This window comes from Narcine bancroftii, chromosome 10 (assembly GCF_036971445.1).
Source record: "Narcine bancroftii isolate sNarBan1 chromosome 10, sNarBan1.hap1, whole genome shotgun sequence".
Lineage (NCBI taxonomy): Eukaryota > Metazoa > Chordata > Chondrichthyes > Torpediniformes > Narcinidae > Narcine > Narcine bancroftii.
The window spans coordinates 26,260,794-26,282,371 of record NC_091478.1 but is presented as its reverse complement, the minus strand read 5'-3'; the positions used below and the strand labels follow the sequence as shown (position 1 = coordinate 26,282,371).

General features: G+C 42.0%; 1 protein-coding gene across 1 annotated transcript; it reads left to right on the top strand.

The window, feature by feature from the left end:
- Positions 1-245: 245 nt before the first annotated feature.
- morn4 (MORN repeat containing 4) lies at positions 246-19,727 on the top strand. Its single transcript, XM_069900313.1, has 5 exons — positions 246-378; positions 6,385-6,459; positions 9,144-9,258; positions 10,982-11,091; positions 13,790-19,727. Exons 2-5 carry the CDS (start codon positions 6,393-6,395, stop codon positions 13,936-13,938), a joined length of 441 nt encoding a protein of 146 aa, XP_069756414.1. The 5' UTR covers positions 246-378; positions 6,385-6,392; the 3' UTR covers positions 13,939-19,727.
- The last annotated feature ends 1,851 nt before the right edge of the window (positions 19,728-21,578 follow it).

The window sequence follows — 21,578 nt, the reverse complement described above, 5'->3', positions numbered from 1 at the left end:
TGATGCCACGCACAAAGATGGCGTCGGAAGGGTATTTAAACCCCCCCCCCTTGTGAATTTTTATTTTAAAAATACGACTTTACAAAAACGAAACTGGCCACATTTCATCATTTATTTCCATATTTTCACGTTTTATTTTTAAATAGTTTAAAGCGTTGCCCCTCACAAGGATGGTGGGCTGCGGTAGCCCGCTCGGTATCCAAGGTGGTTGCCCCGGGTAACGGAGCCAGGGAGCGAGTGAGCCAATGAGGGTGTGACTTATTGGGGAGTGCTACCTGTGAAGAGGACATGTCTGACTCAGGCAGGGCCTGGGAGCGGAACAATCATCAATATAAAGGTGACTCCTTGCAATATCCACAGGCTGCTCAGGGCTTCAAGGTGAGTAGGCACCTTATAAACATTTCATGCATTTTATTGTCTAAATATGAAATGCCAGTGCGGATGGGGAGCTTTTGGGATGTATTCGCCTTGTCGGCTCCAACTGGAGAAACTCTTATTTATTTATCATGTATTTTTTTATATAAAGGAGTATTTTACTTGATCATTCTTTCAATGGGACGTTAAACCAGAGGGTTTGCCTGCCCTCTTGTGCCGACGGAAAAGATCCCAGCCACCATAACTCTAGGGCAGTATTCAGGAGAAGAGCAGGACACAGTTTAACTGCTTGATGAAAGCTTCGTTTATCTGTGACCTGCCCAGTTTAGGAGAGGGCTTCTCAATCTTTCTTTCCCCCTGAAGTAATCCCTTACTAACCACAGAGCACCTATGGTGGGGGTCCTTTGAGGATAGAGGCTGCTTTCTTAAGACATTGTCTTTTGTAGATGTTCTCGATGGAGTGAAGACTGGTGCCCGTGATGTTGCTGGCTGAGTTCACAACTCCCTGGAGCTTTTTTCCTGTCCTGTGCATTGGCACCTCCATACAAGGCAGTGATGCAAGCAGACAGAATGGTCTCCACAAAGACTTCCCCAACTGATTGGATTGCAGGGTGCACATCCAAATGACCCTCATTTTTCTGCAGTGAAATTATTGGCAGGTGCTGTAGAGACTGTTTCTGAGTGTCTCCTAAACAAGAGGCAGCACAGTTGGCGAGGCAGTTAGTGTGATACCTTTACAGCACCAGTGATTGGGTCTGGGCTGGGGTTCAAGTCTGTCTGTAAGGATATAGTCTCCCTGTGTCTGCATGGGTTTTCACCATTCAAAAAAAGGAATGGGGGTGTAGGTTAATGGGGTGTAAACTGAGTGGCACGGACTCATGGGCCAAAATGGCCTGTTAATGTCTAAATTAAAATTAAGAAAATAGGTGCATATAAATGATAATGATTTGCCTGGTGTCACAGTACCTTCCACAGTTTATCGTACATTACTGATAAACCTTCTCCCCGTTGTGAACACGGTGTCACAGTATCTGCCTCAGTTCTCCGTACATCACCATTAAACCTCTCCCCACTGTGAACATGGTGTCACTTTATCTGCCACAGTTTATTTTACATAACCCTTAAACCTTATTCCCATTGTGAACCTGGTGTCACAGTATGCCTCAGTCTACTGTATATCACCGTTAAACCTTCTCCCCACTGTGAACCTGGTCTAACAGTATCTGCCACATGTCTTCCATTGTTGATTTTTTGTATAAACTAGAAAATTAAGTTTCAAATCTGATAAATTGAGTAATCACTGGGCACAACAACAGATCATGATTAAGGGCGATTGACTTGAACTGTTAGGACTGCTTCTCCACAGATGTATCTCCAGCATTTTTAAAAATATATTAGATCATGAGGTTCATTGTGGAACATGATACATCCTGACTGAACAAAGAGATCCTAGAAGGACTCAACTGGTCCGCATCCATGAACAGAAATGGTTAGCCTCTTTGTTTCTCCCTATGGATGCTGTTTGACCTGCTGAGATCCACTGGATTTTTTTTTTGGCTCAAGATTCCAGAATCTGCAGTTCTTGTGCAAACAAAGAATTGCTAGAGGAACCCAGCCAGTCAGACAGCAGTCATGAGTAGAAATGGCCATTCAATGTTTTGCGTTAGGAGTGGACTCTCTATCAAGCAAAGGGAAGGAGGTTGATATCACGTATATAAAGTGGGGGGGGGGGGGGGGGGGGAGGGTTGGTTTGGTGGAAGAAGCAGAAGTCCAGAGGTGGAAGCGTGTAGGACTGAAAGTGTGAGTATCCTCAGCATTTTGTTGTTTCTACCTCAGGTAGTGGGAGAGACCACTGGGGCTGGAGGAGAGAAAAGTAAATGCAGGAGTGGGTAGAGGTGGAAATCATGGAACTAAATGGGGTGGGCATTACCTAAAATTAGAAAAGAAATTAAGACAGCTCGGACAAGAAAAAGCTTTGGAAGGTTGTTAACTTGGCCGGTGACATCACGGGCACCAGTCTTCACTCCATCAAGGAGATTTACAAGAAGTGGTATTTTAAGAAAGCAGCCTCTATCATCAAGGACCCCCACCACCCAGGCCATGCCCTCTTCACACTGCTACCATCTGGGAAAAAAGGTACAGGAGCCTGAAGACGAGCCCACAGTGGCTCAAAGACCGGTTCTTCCCCTCCGTCATCAGATTTCTGAATGGACGATGAACCATAGACGCGACCTTACGTTGTCTTTTTCTTCTACTATTTTTATTTTTTTTAGGTGGTTTATATAAATGTTTGCACTGTTGGTGCTGCTGCAAAGCAACGAATGTTCTGACAATAAATTCTGAAAAGCTTTAAGGCTGTCCTATCAAGTGTTGTTCCTCAAATTTACATTTAACCTCACCCTGACAGTGGAGACCAAGTTTTAGTGTTTTCTGGCTGCTCTTGTGCTTCCCTGATACATTCTGACTGTTTTCTTTGAAATTGCAACGCAAGAAATGTTCCCAGGATGCAGGGTGCTCATGAACAATTGGTTATGCCTTTTATTCAGTGTTGCGGATAAAAGCTCCCTCGAGTGACTGATGGATAGAACTGCAGTATTTAATTTCATTGTCTGAAGAATTGTGTAATGTCCAATAATCCCCAGTGAGTTTCTTAAAGAGACCTAAATTCTTCAGTTAAACCATGGACTATCACTCAACTGTTTCACTGCAGATCCTTCCCTTATCCCATTGCGAGATCTTTGCCTGACTTTGGCCTTTGAATTTCTCTATCTCCTTTTCTGTTTTGCACAGTTATTTGTATTGCTAATTTTCTAAATGCAACCAGTATTGGTCATGTTGCTGAATAAGTAACCCAGAGAACATCGTTCAAATCTAATAGTAATAGTTTGAGAATGTTGTGAAACCTGAAAGTCTGCAGATTCTGTGATTGTAGTAAAAACCCACAAATACTGAGGAACTCAGCAGGTCATGCAGTGTTGGGCTCAGGTCTGAAACCTTTGCCTCCTATGCTGTGGGACCTGCTGAGTTCCTTCAGCATTTCGATGTTTGAGAATTGTGGCTAGTTTAAAAAGAAACCTAGAACTTTACAAACCTAAGTAAAACACAAAAGTCTGCAGACACCGAGATTGAAGCGAAAACACAAAGCTGGAGAAACTGAGCAGGTCAAACATTTATCTTGATGAAGGGCTCAACATCAACGTTGGTTATGTATCTTTATCTTTGCTATATAAAGTACACTGTTTGACCTGCTGGTTTCTCCAACTTAAACCTGCTGTAGTGGCATTGATGGGTCATTGCAATAATCCACCTGCCTTCCAGCAACATTTAATCTGGCTGCAGCAAAGCATCGATAATCTGGTACCTGATTGATTGGAAATCCAGATGAACTGCAAGAGTGTACAATGTGGCCAGGACTAGTCTGGTTTGATACTGGAGCTGAGATTGTGGTCTGAGACACCAGGGGTCAGGAATGTGAGGAGGGTTTGTGGCTAGAGTGGGACGATTTGTATACTTCCACTCGCTTTAAATGTATTGGGAAATGTATTATACTGCTGTGTGACATGTAAAATTTATGTTTGGAGATGAGTAATGAATTTATTGTCATACATTGTACAATGTTCATATACACTGAAATTTACATTGACTACAAAAACTATAAAAGCATACAATAGTTTCCCCCCCCCCACCCCCCATCCATGGGGGATATGTTCCAAGACCCCCAGTGGATGCCTGAGACTGAGGATAGTACAGAACCTTATTTGTATACTTTGTTTTTCCTATATATATATACCTGTAGAACCATCGAATGCTACAGCACAGAAAACAGGCATTTCGGCCCTCTAGTCTGTGTGATAAAGTTTAATTTATCAATTGGGTACAATAATAGATTAATAACAATAACTAATAACAAAATAGAACAATTATAGCAATATTAAAAATGGAGGGTTTTTCTTATTTTCTTATTTCTAGAGAAAACCAGACTATAGTAGATAATGAATAATGGACACATTATAGAATAGGATGAAGATTTTTAGTCCTCGTTATTATTTATGTTTAACCTCAGAATCTGAGGTTTTGACCAAGATATGTTTCCTGATAATGATGGTTTACATTTTTATTACAATTTATATGTTATGTATATACAAGGAATTGAATTATGTAATCAGTTAGAAATTATATATAAAGGGTTCAATTAAAATCAACAAAAATATTTTAAAAAGAAAAAGAAAGGGGAAGAAAGGGTTAATTGAACACAAGCACTGCAATACTGCGACCAGTTGATCTGATAACCAAGACGGCTATTAAGTGACTATCGGGCAGGTACCGTATACAGCGTGGACCAAGGGATGATTCATGACCTGAGTGGGACAGCGCAAGATATCGACACGCTACTCAGAATGGTGCGCAATTTAAAACTTATGAATTGGTAATTTCTGGAATTTTCCATTTATTATTTTCATGTCGAGGTTGACCATGGGTAACTGAAACTGCAGAAAGCAAAACTGTGGTTAAGGGGGGACCACTATATTTTGAATTAAATGAAAAGTAATTAATTAAAAATAATAGGCAATATTCACAATTGTCACAAGGTGATCAAAAACAAGTGGCGATACAATGGTGCTTCTGGTGTCGGAGTATTTTGTGGTTAGTATAGTAAAGGGAGGTTCAAGAGCCTGATAGCCATTAGAAAGAAATTGTTCTTGAACCTAGAGTTACTGGACTTTAATAAGATCTAATGTATTAATCCAATAATAATGGAATGATGTCTAATGGTCAGGAAAATTTGTAAGTCTGGCTCCAAAGCTATGAGCATGCTGTATTATCAGAGTTTCATTGCAAAGCTTTTACTGGATAAAACCGCTGGACATCACGTGGGAAAGAAATTGGAGAACAGTTGATGTCTGGCCACAAATGGACACAATAGGACAGGTGTCCAAAATCCAGCTGTATCCTGGCCTCTTATGGGAGCACCAATAGTTCTGAACAGAAATCCCTCTAAAATTGACGTGGAATGCTGCCATTAGAGAGCAGCAGCAATCATCGAGGGCCACACCACCTGTTTCACTGCTGCCATCACATCACCAGCTTCAGGAACAGCTACTACCCCTCCACCATCAAACTCAATCAGGGGCTCATTTAAGGACTCTTACTTTTGCATTTTATTGTTTTGTTTCTCTCTGCATTGCACAGTCAATTGGCTTACATTTCTTTTTGTTTCCGTGTGTTCATTAAGTACAGTTTTTTTTTTGCACTATGTTAATTATGCCTCACCTGCAGGAAGAATCTCAGGGTGGTATGTGATGTCATGTATGTATTCTGACAATAAATCTGAACTTTGGACAAAGGATTAGAATTTCAATTGCAAGTTGAAGGAAAAAAATGGGCCATGTGACAAAATTGTAGTGGGGAGATGGCAAAGAATTGAATTTTGTGTCCAAGAAGTGGAAGGTAAAGGAAATCCAGGTTCTGCAAGATGCCAGTGCAGAGATCTGAGTTGTATGGCTAGAGGGTTTCCTCACATCCTACCTCTTTCCACTGGAATGATATGTGTACTATTAAGAGGCTGGAGGCGAATCCACAGACAGTTGGTGACTCTGAAGGGACTCTCTTTTGGTTCACTTTCTCCTGTTGTTGGGGATGCCGGGTTCTTGGCAACTCTTTCTGTGCCTTGCGGTGGATAAAAGTTAAACATGTATGTACATTTTTAATGTATTATGTGACAATCAAAGGAACCTTAAAGTGTTAATGATGGGCAATGAATGTTTGCCCAGCCAATGAAGGTATTAAAAAAAGGTGGTTTAGTGATCGGAATAGAGAGGTTTTATTTTAATAGTTCATACTAGCATCAAACAATGTCATCAGGTGTAGAAAAACTACTACTGACCCAGTTGATATGATGGGTTCCATGGTCTCTTCCTCAATCACGACTGTATCACGGCAGAGATACCCAGATGATGGACCTTGAGCTCAGTTACTCACTGGAACAATTGTTGTGTTTTTTTCCGTTAGATTCGAGCATGACACTGATCAAAGGAAGCTTCACCTATTCCAGTGGCGAAGAGTATCATGGCGAGTGGAAAGAAGGCAAGTTATTCTCTCTGCAGAGATTTACTTTCACTACATCTTGTGACAAACTTCAGGCTGTTGGTTTTCATTGAATAGCTCGTACTGTGCTCCCATCAACCCAAACACCTCTGTATTAATGCATTCTTTCAAACTAGTCGTGCATCCTGAGGCTGATGAGACTTTATTGTAAATAAAGTGCAATATATAGGTACACTTAAATTTTTGCTGCAGCTACACAGGTATGTAAAATACAGGTACTCCCTGACTTACGAACTTAATTGGGACCAAAGAATCAGTTGTATCTCAAAATGATGGGAAGTCAGAAATTTGCCACACATGTAGAGTACCGAAGTCTTAAAATAAACATTTTAATCAAATGTTGTACTTGACAAATTCTAACAGGGATACAGAGCATGTAAGAGCCAAACTGTGCATACTTACTTTGTTAGTTGGTGTCCTGGAGCCCATAGGCTGGATGCGGCCAAATTGATTCTTGTGCGCATGCGCGAGTCGTTGGTTGGTGCATGCATGGTGGATTTGCACATTGGAGTTCGGTTGGTGCATGGGCGAGAGTTAAGCCCAGTGGAATTTAGAAAATGTAAGTGATGAGATGAGAGATTATTGTCATATACACAAGTACAATGTACAGATACACCAAAATTCTTGTTTGCTGCTGCCAACCAGGTACATAAGATCCTCTATAAAATGAAGGGCCAAAGTGATAGGGACTTGAGGCTGTACTGATATCCACAGGCCAAAAGGCAATGAGATGGACTCCATCTTATGGAGGTAGGTAGAAGATGAAGGTAACTTTTATATATGCAATACCTTTCATGTTGTTCCAAAGGCTAGAAAAATGTTATTATAGTTGCAATGCAGGAAGCATGGTAGTCAACTTGCACAGAGGAAACACCTGTAAATTAGGCCCAAATTATCTGTTTATAATGTAGGATAAGGGTCAAATATTTGGGACAAATGTTTCTATTCTATTGCAATAACTCCATCATAATTTGTATCTATTTGATGTTTAGCATCTCTGCCTCATTGTGCTGGCGACTCGGGTCTAGTTCTGACCTCTGAGGCTATCTCTGTGCATGTTGTCCTTGTGATCGTGTGGCTTGTTGCCTACCACATAGCAGCTTGCCAAGTTGATTAGCCACTGTAGTGAGTACATGGGTGGAAAATAAAATAGAATTAATGTTGGGTTAGTGTCAATGGATAAATTTTTTGAATATTTTATTTAAAATTTTTCCATAGATGTAATTAACAAACCATTATACAAAACAATAAATGGTTAAATTTAAGAAATTTTCATTTATTACATAATAGTTATAATTCCTCCTCCTGCCCCCCCACCCCCAAAAAGAAAAAAAAACTAAAAGAAAGAGTATCATGGACTGCTCAGAGTATTGGTTTCCAACACACTGGACTCTAATAAAGTTTAGATAATCGATTTAGGAAAGAAGATTGACGCAGGTCTTAAGAGGCTGGAAGAATAGAACTACATATTTATATCTAAAATTTGCATATACAGGCTCCAAATGTGCAAAAATATACCATATTTATTTCTCAAATTATATGTAAGGATAGCTCCCATTCTTGCCAGACTAGGTTAATGTGTGAACTCAGTGGGCTCACCTACTCTCTTAGCTAAATTAGTAATAGGCCCCCTGCTACAGCAGTTCATACTGTTCTAGAGATCCAGGTTTCATCCTGACCTTGTGTACAGTTAGTTAAAAACAAAAATGGAATTAACAGTAAATTCACATAACACTCATTGGATGGGGGGGGGGGGGGGGATAGGTGGAATCTTATGGAGACATAACATTATGAAATGAGATGGAAGCAAGGAGGTTATTTCCACTGGCAGGTGAGAATAAAACTAGGGGATAGAGCCTCAAAATTTAGGAAAGTTAATTTAAGACATGACTTGGATTGCTTCTCCCAGAAAATAGTGAATCTGGAATTCTCTGTGCAAGGAAGCAGTAGAAGGTAAAAGCACAATGTGGAGAAACTCAGCAGGTCAAACAGTGTGCTTTATATAACATAACCAATGTTTCAGACTTCAGCTCTTCATATTGGAGAGGCATCAGTAGAGGGTACCTTATTGAATGTATTTAATGCAGATTTTTGGAGAACAGGGATTGAGGGCCATGGGTAACAGGTGAGTAAGTGGAGCTGAGTCTATGGCCAAATCAGCCACAATCTTAATGGATGATGGAGCAGGCTTAACAGGCCAGATGGCTGACTACTCCGATATCTTGTCCTCTTATAAGTGAGTGAGTGAGTGAGTGATGTTGATGAGGATTTGATGGACGAAAGGGTCTCTTTCCATGCTTTTGTCTCCATGAATTCAAGTGAGGGGTTCTTTGTGTGCCACTTGCCTTTTCTGCGGGTATAGTTCATCCTCATTCCTACAAGAATCTCTGGATAAGGGTGGTGGATGTTAAAAAGCACTCTGCAGCTGGCAATAAACCTTTGGCTCCCTTTTCACTCCTGACCTGTGCCTTGTAGTTGGATGGAGCAGGGCAGAAAGGTCTGGAATCTGATTATTTGACCTTGCGTGTTGTTCTGGCGCAGGACTGGGGCTTGAGGGTTGGAAATTCCTGGACTGCATGAGATCTCTCATCTGGCGATTCTCCAGTCTGGGGAACTTTTCTAAAGGAGTCATGCTCACTGATCTTTTGCCTCCCTCCCATCAGGTCGACGACAGGGGATCGGGCAGCTGAGGTTTGCAGATGGCAGCAGCTACGTTGGTCAGTTTGAAAATGGCCTGTTCAGTGGCCGTGGGACACTGACCTTCTCAGATGGTTCAAGGTAAACCAAGAGTCTGAGCTGCCTGTGTTTTTCCCCATCCTCTACCAATCCTATCCGCTTGCTCCTTGGGTAGAAGACTTCATCAAATCCTTCTGTTTGCTTCTGCCAAAAAAAAAGGAATATCTAGATTTTACATTTCCTTTTCAAGATGTCAAGATATACCAAAGCCAATGAAGTACTTTCTGAAGCTTGTGCATCAATTTAACAGGGAGATGAACACAAATACAGCAAGTTTCTTCAAATTACAGTGTGACAGTGCCTAGCTCTTTCCCTTTTCAGTGCTGCTTGAGTGAAGTGTATTTGCTGCGACTTTGAGGAGAAATTTTAATCTAAAATTTTTTAAATTTAGACATACCGAACGGTAACAGGCCCTTTTGGCCCATGAGCCCGTGCCACCCAATTGACCTACAATCCCTGGTACGTTTTGAACGGTGGGAGGAAACCAGAGCACCCGTTGGAAACCAATCAGACACAGGGAGAACGTACAAACTCTTTACAGACAGTGCTGGATTCGAACCCCAGTCCTGATAGCTGGTGCTGTAACAGCATTGGGCTGACCACTTTGCTAACTGTGCTGCTCCTCTTGCCCTCCAGAATAGTAGCCCTGAGATCATACATGGTCCTCACTTTAACATTGGGTTTAAGAACTAGTGCGCAGTTCAAGAGTACAACTGCTGAAGGGTCTCAGGCAGCATCCATGGAGGGAAATGAGCAGTCTACATTTTAGGTCAAAACTCTGCTTTAGACCTGAGAAAAGGGAAAGAAGATGAGCAGTATGAAAGAGTAAGTGCTAGAAGAGTTTATCATATACACAAGTACAGTTGCTCTGAAATTCTTACCCTCTGCATCCACGCTGGTACATGGGATACACCAACGACAATAGTATACATTAAACTGCTACAATATGCATGAGGCAAAAAATTAAAAGAATAGATGAATGTTCGCAGTTAAAGTTGGTGCAAAAAAAAAAAGGTGATGATTAAATCGTCCGGACATGTCTTATGATGGCCCTGGAGTTGTTTATGCTGGGGGAATACTACGGAGAGGTTCAAGACCCCCTTGGAGCTGTTTGAAATAAACTGCTGCACCTCAGGTTTCTTTACCTTCTGCTGAAGGTAGCAGCAAGAAGAGCTTGTTGCCTGGGAAGAGAGATCAGTAGATGAGTTGTGGATTGATGAGGAGTGAAGGATGATGGACAGATGGAATTTGATGGGGTGAAGTAGGGAGTTGAAGATACGTGGAAACTTCTATATACTCCACTTAATCAGTGGCTTCTTGCTCAGTTATAGATACAGATCTCTGCAATGTTTTTGAGGTAATTGTGGGTGACAGGGAAGGAGCAGGTAACCTGCAATTCTTCACAATCACCCTATAAACATTGCAGAGATCTAAAATGTTTATGGAGTAATAGAGGGGCTAAGTGGAGTTGACTCATCAACCATAATCTTATTGAATGGTGGGGTTAGCCTCGAAAGGCCAGGTGGCTGACTCCTGCTCCTGTTTCTTGTGTTCTTATGAACTGTGAGATGCATTCAGAGAGAGCTAGATGAGTGAATGGGAGAGAAAGGATTAGCTTCCAGTGCTCCCGCAAGTCTCTACAGCCATACAGACACCTGTTCGATTCAACAGCAAGCCAAGCTCCAGATCCAAACCTCTGATACGATTAGGAATAGATCTCCACCACCTTGCACACTCAACCTGTTGTTCCTCCATCTCTCCTCAGGTATGAAGGGGAGTTTGTCCAGGGGAAATTTCAAGGAGTTGGGATCTTCACTCGATGCGATGGGATGAAGTTTGAAGGAGAGTTCAAAAATGGACGTGTGGAAGGATATGGTAAGGAGTAATCTATTGGATGATCCTGGGTGTATTAAGAAAAGTTTTGACTGAGACTCGGTCTAGATTGGCTGAAATTGGCTAAAGACTGACTCTCTCAGTGCAGACTGGTTTCTGGTTGGTTCATTGGATTTTTTTTTTTGATACATTGATCCAATTCAGCTTATTGCCTTTGGGACTCATTTTTTGTAAGAGCTTGTGATATCCTGTGACTAACAATTAAATTTTCTGAGTGAATCGTAGTTCTGCCTGTTCAACTTTAATGGGTGTGCAGTGGGATCCTGGTCCGGGGTTGGGGGGGGGGGGGGGGTGGTTTGGTGGTGGTGGAATGGGAAGTGGCGGACTTGATTTGCAAAAGGAAATTGTTCAAATCTTCAAAACTATGGACTCTGGAGGAACCCTAGCAGAAAGGACCATAATGATAGAGCATGCTTGAGGGGCAGAGTGGTCTCAAGCAGAGGGTGAGCAGATGAAGTGAATAATATGGGGGGGGGGGGTGGGGGGAGGGGAAAGGACACCTTTAAGAACATCTAAGTCCAGCATCTCTAGGTTCAAGAACAATTTACAACAGCTATTGGGGTCTTGAACCTCCACTGGTGAAACTATTCATGGGCTGCTCTCACACCACATCAGGAATGGTCAGCACTATTGTAATGTGCCTTTTTTGTTCTTTTGCTATGGTAATTGTGAATATTTATTAACTATCTTGCATTTGTATTTATCTCTTTTTAATTTCGTTTAATATTCATTGTTGTAATTTTAATGAAGTACGTGTTTGGCTACTGCGTCAAAAATCTGGCTCATTTGTACATTGTACAATGTGTATGACAATAATTTCATATTTAAACAAGCCAGTCAGTCGTGAAGTTACAACATGCTTACTGTTTCAAGGCATGGCAGAATACTCACAAAACTCATGGTGAAGGAAATCCTGATGAAGATAGAGGGATGACTGGCTAACAGAAAACTATGTTGACAAGAATAGGGTGGGTTGACAAGATGTAATCAGCTATTGCCACAGGTTGGAAGTGTAGGAGGGAATGTGGTCAGTCAGCTTGGCAGTGAACTAATTGGATGGTGGAGCTGACTCATGGAGCTGAATTGGCCCCTGCTTCTTATTTGTACATTTGTAAGGAGCTGTAAATGCATGTTTGTACATTTTTAAACCTGAGGTCAAGTTTTTTATTAAGTGGATTGTTTTCTGATATCAATGCAGAATGCATATAATCATACAACTACAGAACACTCCAGCACAGGTACAAGCCTTTTGCCCTTCTAGTCCAAGCTGAACAATTATTCTACCTAGTCCCATTGACCTACATCTGGACCATAGCCCTCCATACCCCTCCCAACCATGTACCTGTCCAAATTTTTCTTAAATGTTAAAATTGAGCCCGCATTCACCACTTCAGCTGGCAGCTCACTCCACATTCTCGCTACTCGCTGAGTGAGGGAAGTTTCCCCAAATGTTCCCCTGAAACATTTAATCTTTCCCCCTTAACCTTTGTCCTCTGGTTCTTGTCTCACCCAACCTCGGTGGAAAAAGCCAGCTTGCATTTATCCTATCTTTACCCCTCAATTTTTAATAACTATCAAATCTCCCAGATTCCTCTGTTCTACTGCAGTTCCCTACTATTCTATTCCATCTGCCATTTTGCAGCCTGTTTTTTCAGCAGGTCCAGATCCCACTACATGCTTTGAATGCCTTTCTTGCTGTCCACTGCACAGCCAATCTTGGTGTCATCTGCACATTTGCTGATCCAATTTATCACATCATCCAGATTGTTGAAATAGATGACAGCCAACAATGGACCCAATACTGATCTTTGAGGCCTACCACTAGTCACAAGCCACTAGTCACAAGCCTCTAGTCTGAGAGAAAACCTTCTCTACCACTCTCTGGCTTCGACAAAGATGATGTCTAATCCAATTTGCATCACGTCCTGAATACCGAGCAACTGAATATTTTTGACCAACCTCCTATACAGGCACTTGTCAAAAGCCTTGCTAAAGTGCACGTGGACAACATCTGGGGTGACACAGTTAGTGTAGCGGCTAGCGCAACACAGTTACAGCGCCAGCAACTTGGGTTTGAATCCGGCGCTGACTGTAAGTATTTGTGTTTTCCCGGTGATCTGTGTTTGTGTTCCCCGGGTGCTATGGTTTCCTCCCACTCTTCAAAACATACAGGAGTTGTAGGTTAATTGGGTGGCACGGGTTTCATTGGCTGGAAGGGCCTACCATGCTGTATGTCTAAATTTAAAACCTCTATTCTTTCCCTCATCAACTTTCCAGGTAACTCCTCAAAAAAAAAACTCCACACTCGTCCTGTTCAGTGTCAGTCTATCCAAATGCTTATGCGTCTGTTCTCTTAGAATAACTATTCGGTATAGGTTTGAGGAGCTGAATGACCTAAAACTGCAGAATTTTAACCATTCTGCACTATTGCAAAATTGCTTTTTTTGCACTTGACTGAATATTTATTACCTATCTTTCTTTTGTATTTCTTGTCTCTTTTTTTAATTCAAGTAGGTCTACTATTGTAGTTTCCTTTTTTTAAACACAGTACCTGTTCAGTGAGAATTTTGGTGCATGTGTACATTGTACAATGTATATGACAATAAACTCATGATCATTATAATTTTGCACCTTTAACCTTGCACCTGGTCTTAAGTTGGGTGTTTTTTTTTTCTCCCAGGGCTGCTAATGTTCCCTGATGGGTCCCATGGTCACCCGAGGAATGAGGGCATCTTTGAGAACAACAGGTTGTTCAAACGGGAGAAGTGTCAAGCTGTGATTCAGAGAGCACAGGCAAGCGCGAAAAGTGCCCGGGGTCTCTCCCTTTAACTGATGCTCCACCTGTAACATTGGTGTTGTGCTTGCTGTGGCTGCCGGGGAGAAAGCAACAAGACTGGGTTCGAGTTGCGAGTTGTTGAATTCAAACTTGTGGTAATGCTGTGCTCTTTTTTAAATTTTTCTTGCCCCTCTTTCCCATTTTCTTGAACCCATTCACTAACAGTTCTACCACCTCTGGTTATAATTTCGTGGGCAGTCCTGTCACAATGAGCAGGGCAGTGTTTTGATTGGCTTCATAATTTGGAGCTACCGTTTTAGGAAGTTGTCCAATGAAAATCACACCTTCCATCCAGGAGATCGTGCTTTTGGTGGTTGAGGGCACAGAGGGGGTAGTTTTGTGCTCCACCTGCGTTGTCCTCTCGTGCATATGGCAAGAACTTCAGCCCAAAGACAGAAGTCTGGCGGGTGGGAGCCTTGGTGACAAATAGTGATTTGACAAAATGAGTACCTCACTTGAGGTTTCCCTCAAATTCATCAAACCTCTTCAGTGTTCATGCTGTATCTAGGACCTGATCCCATTCACACAAGCTTTTACGTGAATTAGTTGAGCACTTTGACTGCTAATGCTGAGGCCTTGATCTTGTGGGTTGATCAACTTCTCCCCCAGCCCCACCACCCTCCCTGCAAAATAAAATTTGAATAAGATGCGCAAGAATATTTTGATGGCTTCCACTGGTGACGCAATCAGTAAGCTGAGGGAAATAAGGATTAATTTATACAGCAAGTTGTAGTTTGGAATTCTCTGGCTGAAATGCTTGAAGCGGATTCCATGCTCCCTTTCAACTGGATAAATACTTGTAAATGTAAAGCATTTGCAAGGCTACAGAGAAAATGTGGTCCTGCAGTTTGTGGGGATACAGGGAATGATCTGGGCTGGGTGTAGCTCTATTATTCTGCAGAGAAGTAACACCGAATTGATGCCTCAGCCCTGATGCTCTTCATTGATTTTTATGATCAGTCTTTGAAAGATCTGGTGTTTAGGAGGTTGGGTAGAATAGGCATGTGATGTCATCATTGTTGGGGCAAGGACTTCACCCTGTTTAGTCTTGGACACAAGTGACTGCCGATGCTGGAATCTGGACCCAAACAATCGGGCAGAGCCGCTCAGCATGTCGAGCAGCACCTGTGGGAGAAAATGGTCAACAATTCTGGGCGGAATCCTTTTGTCGCAGTTCAACTTCACTCAGTGAAGGATTTTATGACTCAAAACATTGACCATCCTTTTTTCCCCCCACTGTTGTTGCTTTACCCACCGAGTGTCCCTGTCCCATGTTTAACCCATTTTTGAGTTCATTTGGTTCTGTCATTCCAGTACACCAACTCCTTATTGCTAATGTAGCAGCAGTGTCTGGATAGCTCTTCAATAATCTTTGAGGTTTTAGCTGGGTGCAGGTGAGTTGTTTCCCTTGGTTGTAATGCCTTGATTTTCCAAATTCCACCTCTTTATAACCTGATTGTTTTTATACACGCAGCCCAATACACCCAGTCTGTCCCACCTCTCTAAAATCATAGAATACAACAGCACAGGCCCTTCTACTATTATTCTGTCAAGTCGCACCAATATGCATGCAGACTACACCACTCCATCCATGTACCAATACAGCTGGCAGCTCGTTCCCACACTCCCACCACCCTTTGCGCAAAGAAGTTCTCCTAAGGCTCCTTTTAAACTCCCCCCTCCCCCCCTTTCATCCTTAACCCTTGACCTCTAGTTTTTAATCTCTCCTATCTAACCCATCATAATTTTGCCTACCTCTGTCAAATCTCCCCTTATTCTTCAACACTTCAGCGAAGTCCTAACCTGTTAAACCTTTCCCTTTAATTCAGATTTTCTAGTCCTGGCAAGATCCTTGTAAATTTTCTCTGCACTCTTTCAATCTTATTGATATTCTTCCTGTAGTTGGGTGACCAGTTGCAATTGGGCGAGGATTCTGAGCCCAGCACTTCTGGCATTGTGACTTTTCCTCTAGTCTGGTTCTCTGCACAGTATTGCACCCAGCAGCCCAGTAGAACCTGTCTCTCCCCTGCCCCTCTCCATTATAAATTCACTGTCAATTTTTGTTGCCCTTTGGGTCTTTTTTGTTGCTGGCATTCGCGTGTTGTCGCCATTGGAATAATTATCAGGAATCAAATGTCTATGTTTAGCATGACTCGCTGGAGCTAGCAAGGCTTTCAGCCAAATTGGTGTAAAATCAAAGGTTGTCTTGCTGTGAGCAAGTGTTATTGTGCAAGTATGCTTTTGATTTATTGCAGTATTTGAGCAATGCTGGGAAGCCATTGGATGTTGAACAAGGCTGAGTATTATATCCGATAAAACATGCAGTATTGATGATAAGAATCAACTGGCCCTTTCCCCAGAAGCCTCTCAGTGATTAACCAATTTTTTACTCCATTGAGTATCAAATCTACCCCCAACCTCCCCTAATGGAAAATATTGAAAATTGAGCTGGCAGTTTACCTCCCATGGATCATGTGAATTTGCCCACTTCAGGCCTCTGCAGCTTCCAGTATTATGAAGAGGACAAAATCAGTCAAGTGTAGCATTCTGACTACAGTTAAACTCAAGCTAAGATTTTGCATTTAGAGGCCAATGACTGTATTTCCTGTGTCTTATTCATTGTGTGTGTTTGTGATAATCAAACTTGTCAGCTTTACTAGTCTTTAAGAAAAATGCCTTGATTCCCAGTGAGCAGCCAACATTTGGGCTGCTGCTCTAGACCAGATGGTGTGGGAGAGGGCTGCCAGATCTATTGCTCACTTCATTTCTGTGAAGGAGAGGGCTTGAAGCCAGGTTTGTACCAGTCCCTGGGCTTGAATTCAAATTTTGATCTCATTGAGTAGCTAGTTGTTCGTTTTTACCCACCCCGCACACCAATCGCACTCCCATGTTTCAAGTGGAGACATCAGTTTCCAATTTATCTTTCTTTTTCTGTCTTGAGCAGAGGAAGCAAATTGAAGTCCAACTACATTTAGTAGGTGTAGATTGACATTCAGATAGAATGTAATGGGAGCAGGAGTCTGCCATCTAGCCTGTCAAGTCTATGCCATAATTCAATAAGATCATAGCTGGTCTGGCTGTGGACTCAGTTCCACATAACCCTCAATTCCCGTTCTTCAAAACTCTAAAATATTATCTACCTGTGTCTTAAGTGTACAAATGAAGCAGTCTCTACAACAACCGTGCTTTACCCTTTTTCAGCTATGGCTCTCTCTTAGCTCTCTCAAAGTTTTGGGCCCCCTTTATGAAGCAGTCTAGTTGGCTTCTCTCCTACCCCCTATACACCTTGCACCCTCGTACCATTAAGTTCTGTTTGTGCCTCACCCCCATAAATGTGCTATGAATGGCTGTTCTACAGCTTCATTTGCAGAGAATTACAGTCATTAAACTATAGGGCAGCACGGATAGCATAGCAGTTAGCACAAAGCTATTACAGTGATAGTGACCCAGGTTTGAATCTGATGCTGTCTGTAAGGAGTTTCCTCCAGGTGTTCCGGTTTCCTCCCACTCTCCAAAAACTTGCTGGGTGCTTGGATGGCATGGGCTTGTGGGCCAGAAGGGCCTGTAACTGTGCTCTATGTCTAAATTGTAAAAAAAAATTAAAAAACCCTACAGCCCAGAAACAGGACCTTCAGCCCTTCTAGTCTGTGCTGACCTATTATTCTGTCTAATCCCACTTTCTGGGAGAAGCATTTCCTTCTCATCTGTCTCAAGTCAACATCCCTGAATGTTGTTGTATCTCGTTCTAGTCTTGCCTGCCAGTGGAAACCTCCAATTTCATTTCCTGAAACCACCTGTAAAGCTGGTTGATTTTTCACAACAGGCCGGTGGTCGCTTGGCTGCCATTACAATGAGCAGCTTTTGTTTCTATATTTATTTAATTACTGTGATGAGATTTAAAACATTGCCTCCAGATCAATAGTTCAGATCTTACGATGTTGATCCACTGATAGCTCATCAAATGTGCCACAATTCTTTTTCTCATTCTGATGTAGAACAAACTTCGTGATCAGTCTGGGAATGGTGTGATTGGAGCATGGAAGAGTAACTGTGGCAATCTAATTTTATTGGCATTAGCGTAGCAGTTAGCACAGTGCTATTTCAATGCCAGTGACTGGAGTTCAAATTTCGCACTGTCTGTAAGGAGTCTGAACGTTCTCCCTGTGTCTGCATGGGTTTCCTCTGGTGTCTTCCCACCCTTGTATTTCAAAAACTTACCAGGGTTGTAGGTCATTTGGGTGTAATTGGGTGGCATGGGGTTGTGGGCCAAAAAGGCTGGTTACCATGCTGTATATGTAAATTTTTACAAATAATTTAAAAGGGAGTCTGATGCCTTAACTAGAGAAGTGCCCGTTGGCTCATTGTTTTGATGAGCGAGGAATATGTGCAAAAGAGAGAGGAAGTTCAAAAAGCACCATCTCTCGAATGTAAACCAGCCAGCGGCATTTTTTTTTTGAAGCGGGCTTCTTTTAAATGTGAATATTATAAGCTGAAATTGGTAAAGTATTTAATTTATGGTAAATTTGTTTTGCCTTCTGTTGTTTGTGCCTTTTTGTTTTGCCTTTTGATGCAGTGAAATGTAAAACCAGGGACTGAATGTGTTAGATTAACTTCTTCAGGAAAATGTATTTGGAGATGAAATGTGAGTGCTTGGTGGGCAGTGCAGTGCAGAGGGAGGGGCTTGGGTAGCTTGGACCTTGGGTTCTCAGTGCTCCACACTGGGTCTTGTTCATCTCATCTCAAGGCACGTTGTTTATTTATCAATAGCGATCGATTGATGTGCTTGATCAGAAGTTCCACTATAATTGTGTCATGGGTTCTCATGGTTTGTTCAAATAAGTAGTATGTACCATTGTGGTATCCCTGTGAAAGACCTTTTTGTGTCACAGAAAACCCAGTCAGTGGATGATGATAAGACCATCTCTTGTTCAAGTGACCATCCAAATCTTATTGGCTGATTGTGACTTGAACTCTTCTCCTTTTGCTGGTGTCATTATCGATATGTCAGCTATTTTTCTGTCGGCAGATCCTCTGGGTTTAATCTGTGTCTGCCATTACTTGGCTGACCCGATCTGCTGACAGTCTTGGTACCTGTTTGAATTGGGTAGTTATCCAGTATCCTTCCCATCAAATTCAACTGTGACTCTCACCCAATTCCAATAATTTTCTTTCTATTTTCATTTGCTCTCTAATACTTAATATTTCATGCCATCTCATCACTTAATATTTCACATTCCCTCCGCTTTTCGTTCTGTGCCCATAACTTCATTCTCACTCCTTGCATGTTAATTTAGGTATCTCATCACTTCCTCAACTTGTAGCTTTCTCAAGAGCTGAAGGAAGCTCAGTAGAATAATTATCATTGTGTTGCTGTAATTATCCACATGATATTTTTGGTAATTGTTCTAAAAGGGCTAGATTCCTTTGCGCGTTTCCAATTGCTGCTTTAACCCTGGTGTTCTAATGCAATGTAAAACAGGCAGGGAAATTCATTAACCATGACTGTCAAACTAAATCCAAAAATGTCGGTCAAGGTGAAACATGGTGCTTTCTCATTACTTGGCTATTTATTTTTCTGCCTTCAGTATCTGTGAAGAGTTGTGGATTTCTTGCACATGTAACTAATAAGGGGCAATTGTATCCCGGAAATGTATTAATGTCGCATTCTTACATGGGCTGCCTTTTTGATAAGTCTTATTTTTCAAGTGCGATTAAATATTTGTTGTAATTACAAATTGGTTTGTTCAAATAATGCAATAAATGTGGGCTCTATTACTAATTAGTTTCCTCCTCTTGCTGATGTTTTCTGCTTGTGAACGTTATCCTACAAGAGGTGAGATGCTGTTGAAATTTGTTGTTTTTGGAGCAGTTGGTTGAAGCCATCAAAGGTATGATGGAGAAATTTGCCTGCCTCTACACTTGGCCACAGACCAATCCTTGGGCATAAATAATGAGGGAGAGAGCACAGTAAAAATCTCTTCACACACCCTGGGAGATGATGCCCAACTCCTTCCTCTGGACTCTCTCCACAAGAACTACCAGGACTCTGTTACATGAAGAAACTGTTCACTTGATGCCAGGGTGCAGTGTAGCACAGGAACCACATGTCTGTGCCAAACATCATGCCCAAATTAAACTAAAACTCTGTAGTTTGCACTTGATAGATATCCTTCCATCCCCTTCATAATCATGTACCTTGAAGCCTCTTATTGTATTTGCTTCCACCACTACTCCTGGCATCCCTCCCAAGTTCATCAGTGGAAGGAGAGATGGAGATGGAGATGGGAGAATTTTTATAAATAATTTTTGCCTGAGAATAAAATGCTTTGCAAAAATTCATGAAATGTTTGGTAAGTATTTGACAATTTTATTTGGGCAACAGAATGAGAGAAAGTGGACCTCTGTGTGCGGAGGGGGGAAGACTATATAGGATAGATAAACTGAATCAAAAGCTTGACCGTGTCACTACAGTGGACCTCATGGAGTCATTACCTCACCATGCCAGAGCCCCAGATTCCTTCCTGACCTTGGATCCTGTCATTGTTTGCACATTCTCCCTGTGGCCACATGCATTTCCCTGGCTGCTCTGGTTTCCTCTCACATCCCAAGGTTAGCTACTGCAAATGGAACTTGATGTGCTTGTGAGTGATAGAATTGGAGGGGGGGGGGGGGGGGCATGAGTTGATGGGAAGGAAGGAAAATTGAAAAAATAAAATGGATTAATGTAGCATTGGTATAAATGGATTGATGATCAGGATAGACTCGATGGGCCAAAGAGCAGAGCAAATGGAATGCATTGTTTATGTAGCACTCGATAAGATCTTCTGGTTCAGTACCATTTTTTTTCCACTCACCCTATATATCCACTGATTCCCCAAAACATTTATATTTAAAAAAAAAAAAAAAAATTCCTGTCTCAAATATACTCAGCAACTGAACTTGATTCATGAGTTTTCTTCACCCTAGATGCCTGGTCTTTTGTTCTGGGACTGTTGCCTCTAGATACTCTAGCCAGCAGAAACTACACACCTACACCTACCCTACCAAGTCTCTAAACTTTTTTTTCTGTGTACAATATTCTCAGACCTTCCTTTTCGTCCCAGGAACCAATCTGGTGAACCTAAATTACTTTCCTACCCAAAGAGTGATTAAAATGGCTAATTCTCACACAATGGAAGCCTAGGCCACAAAATAGCTTAATTTCAGGGGAAGATGGGCGTGGTAGAAATCAAATGAGTAGATAGCTTAGTTCTTCGGAATAAATATCTCAAGTCCTGGGATAAACATGTTGATGTGATGGTCAAAAAAGCACACTAAAACCTCTACTTCCTCAGAAGACTGAAGTTTGGCATTTCTCCCCCCCCCCCCTCCCCCCCCCCCTCATTGAATTGACTTCCTTAGAGGCACCTTTGAAAGCACCTTAAAAGCAGACTTGCTGGGTGCATCACAGTGTGGGATGGGAGCTGCTCCCCTTGTGGTTGGAAGAAACTGCAAAATGGTGAATGCAATTCAGAACTTAACACCAACTTCCCTCCCCTCCACAGAATCCGTCTATACCTGCAGTCCAGGCAAGGTGGCCAGCATACCGAAGGATCCATCACACCCCAGGCACATTCTGTTCTCCCCTCAGGGA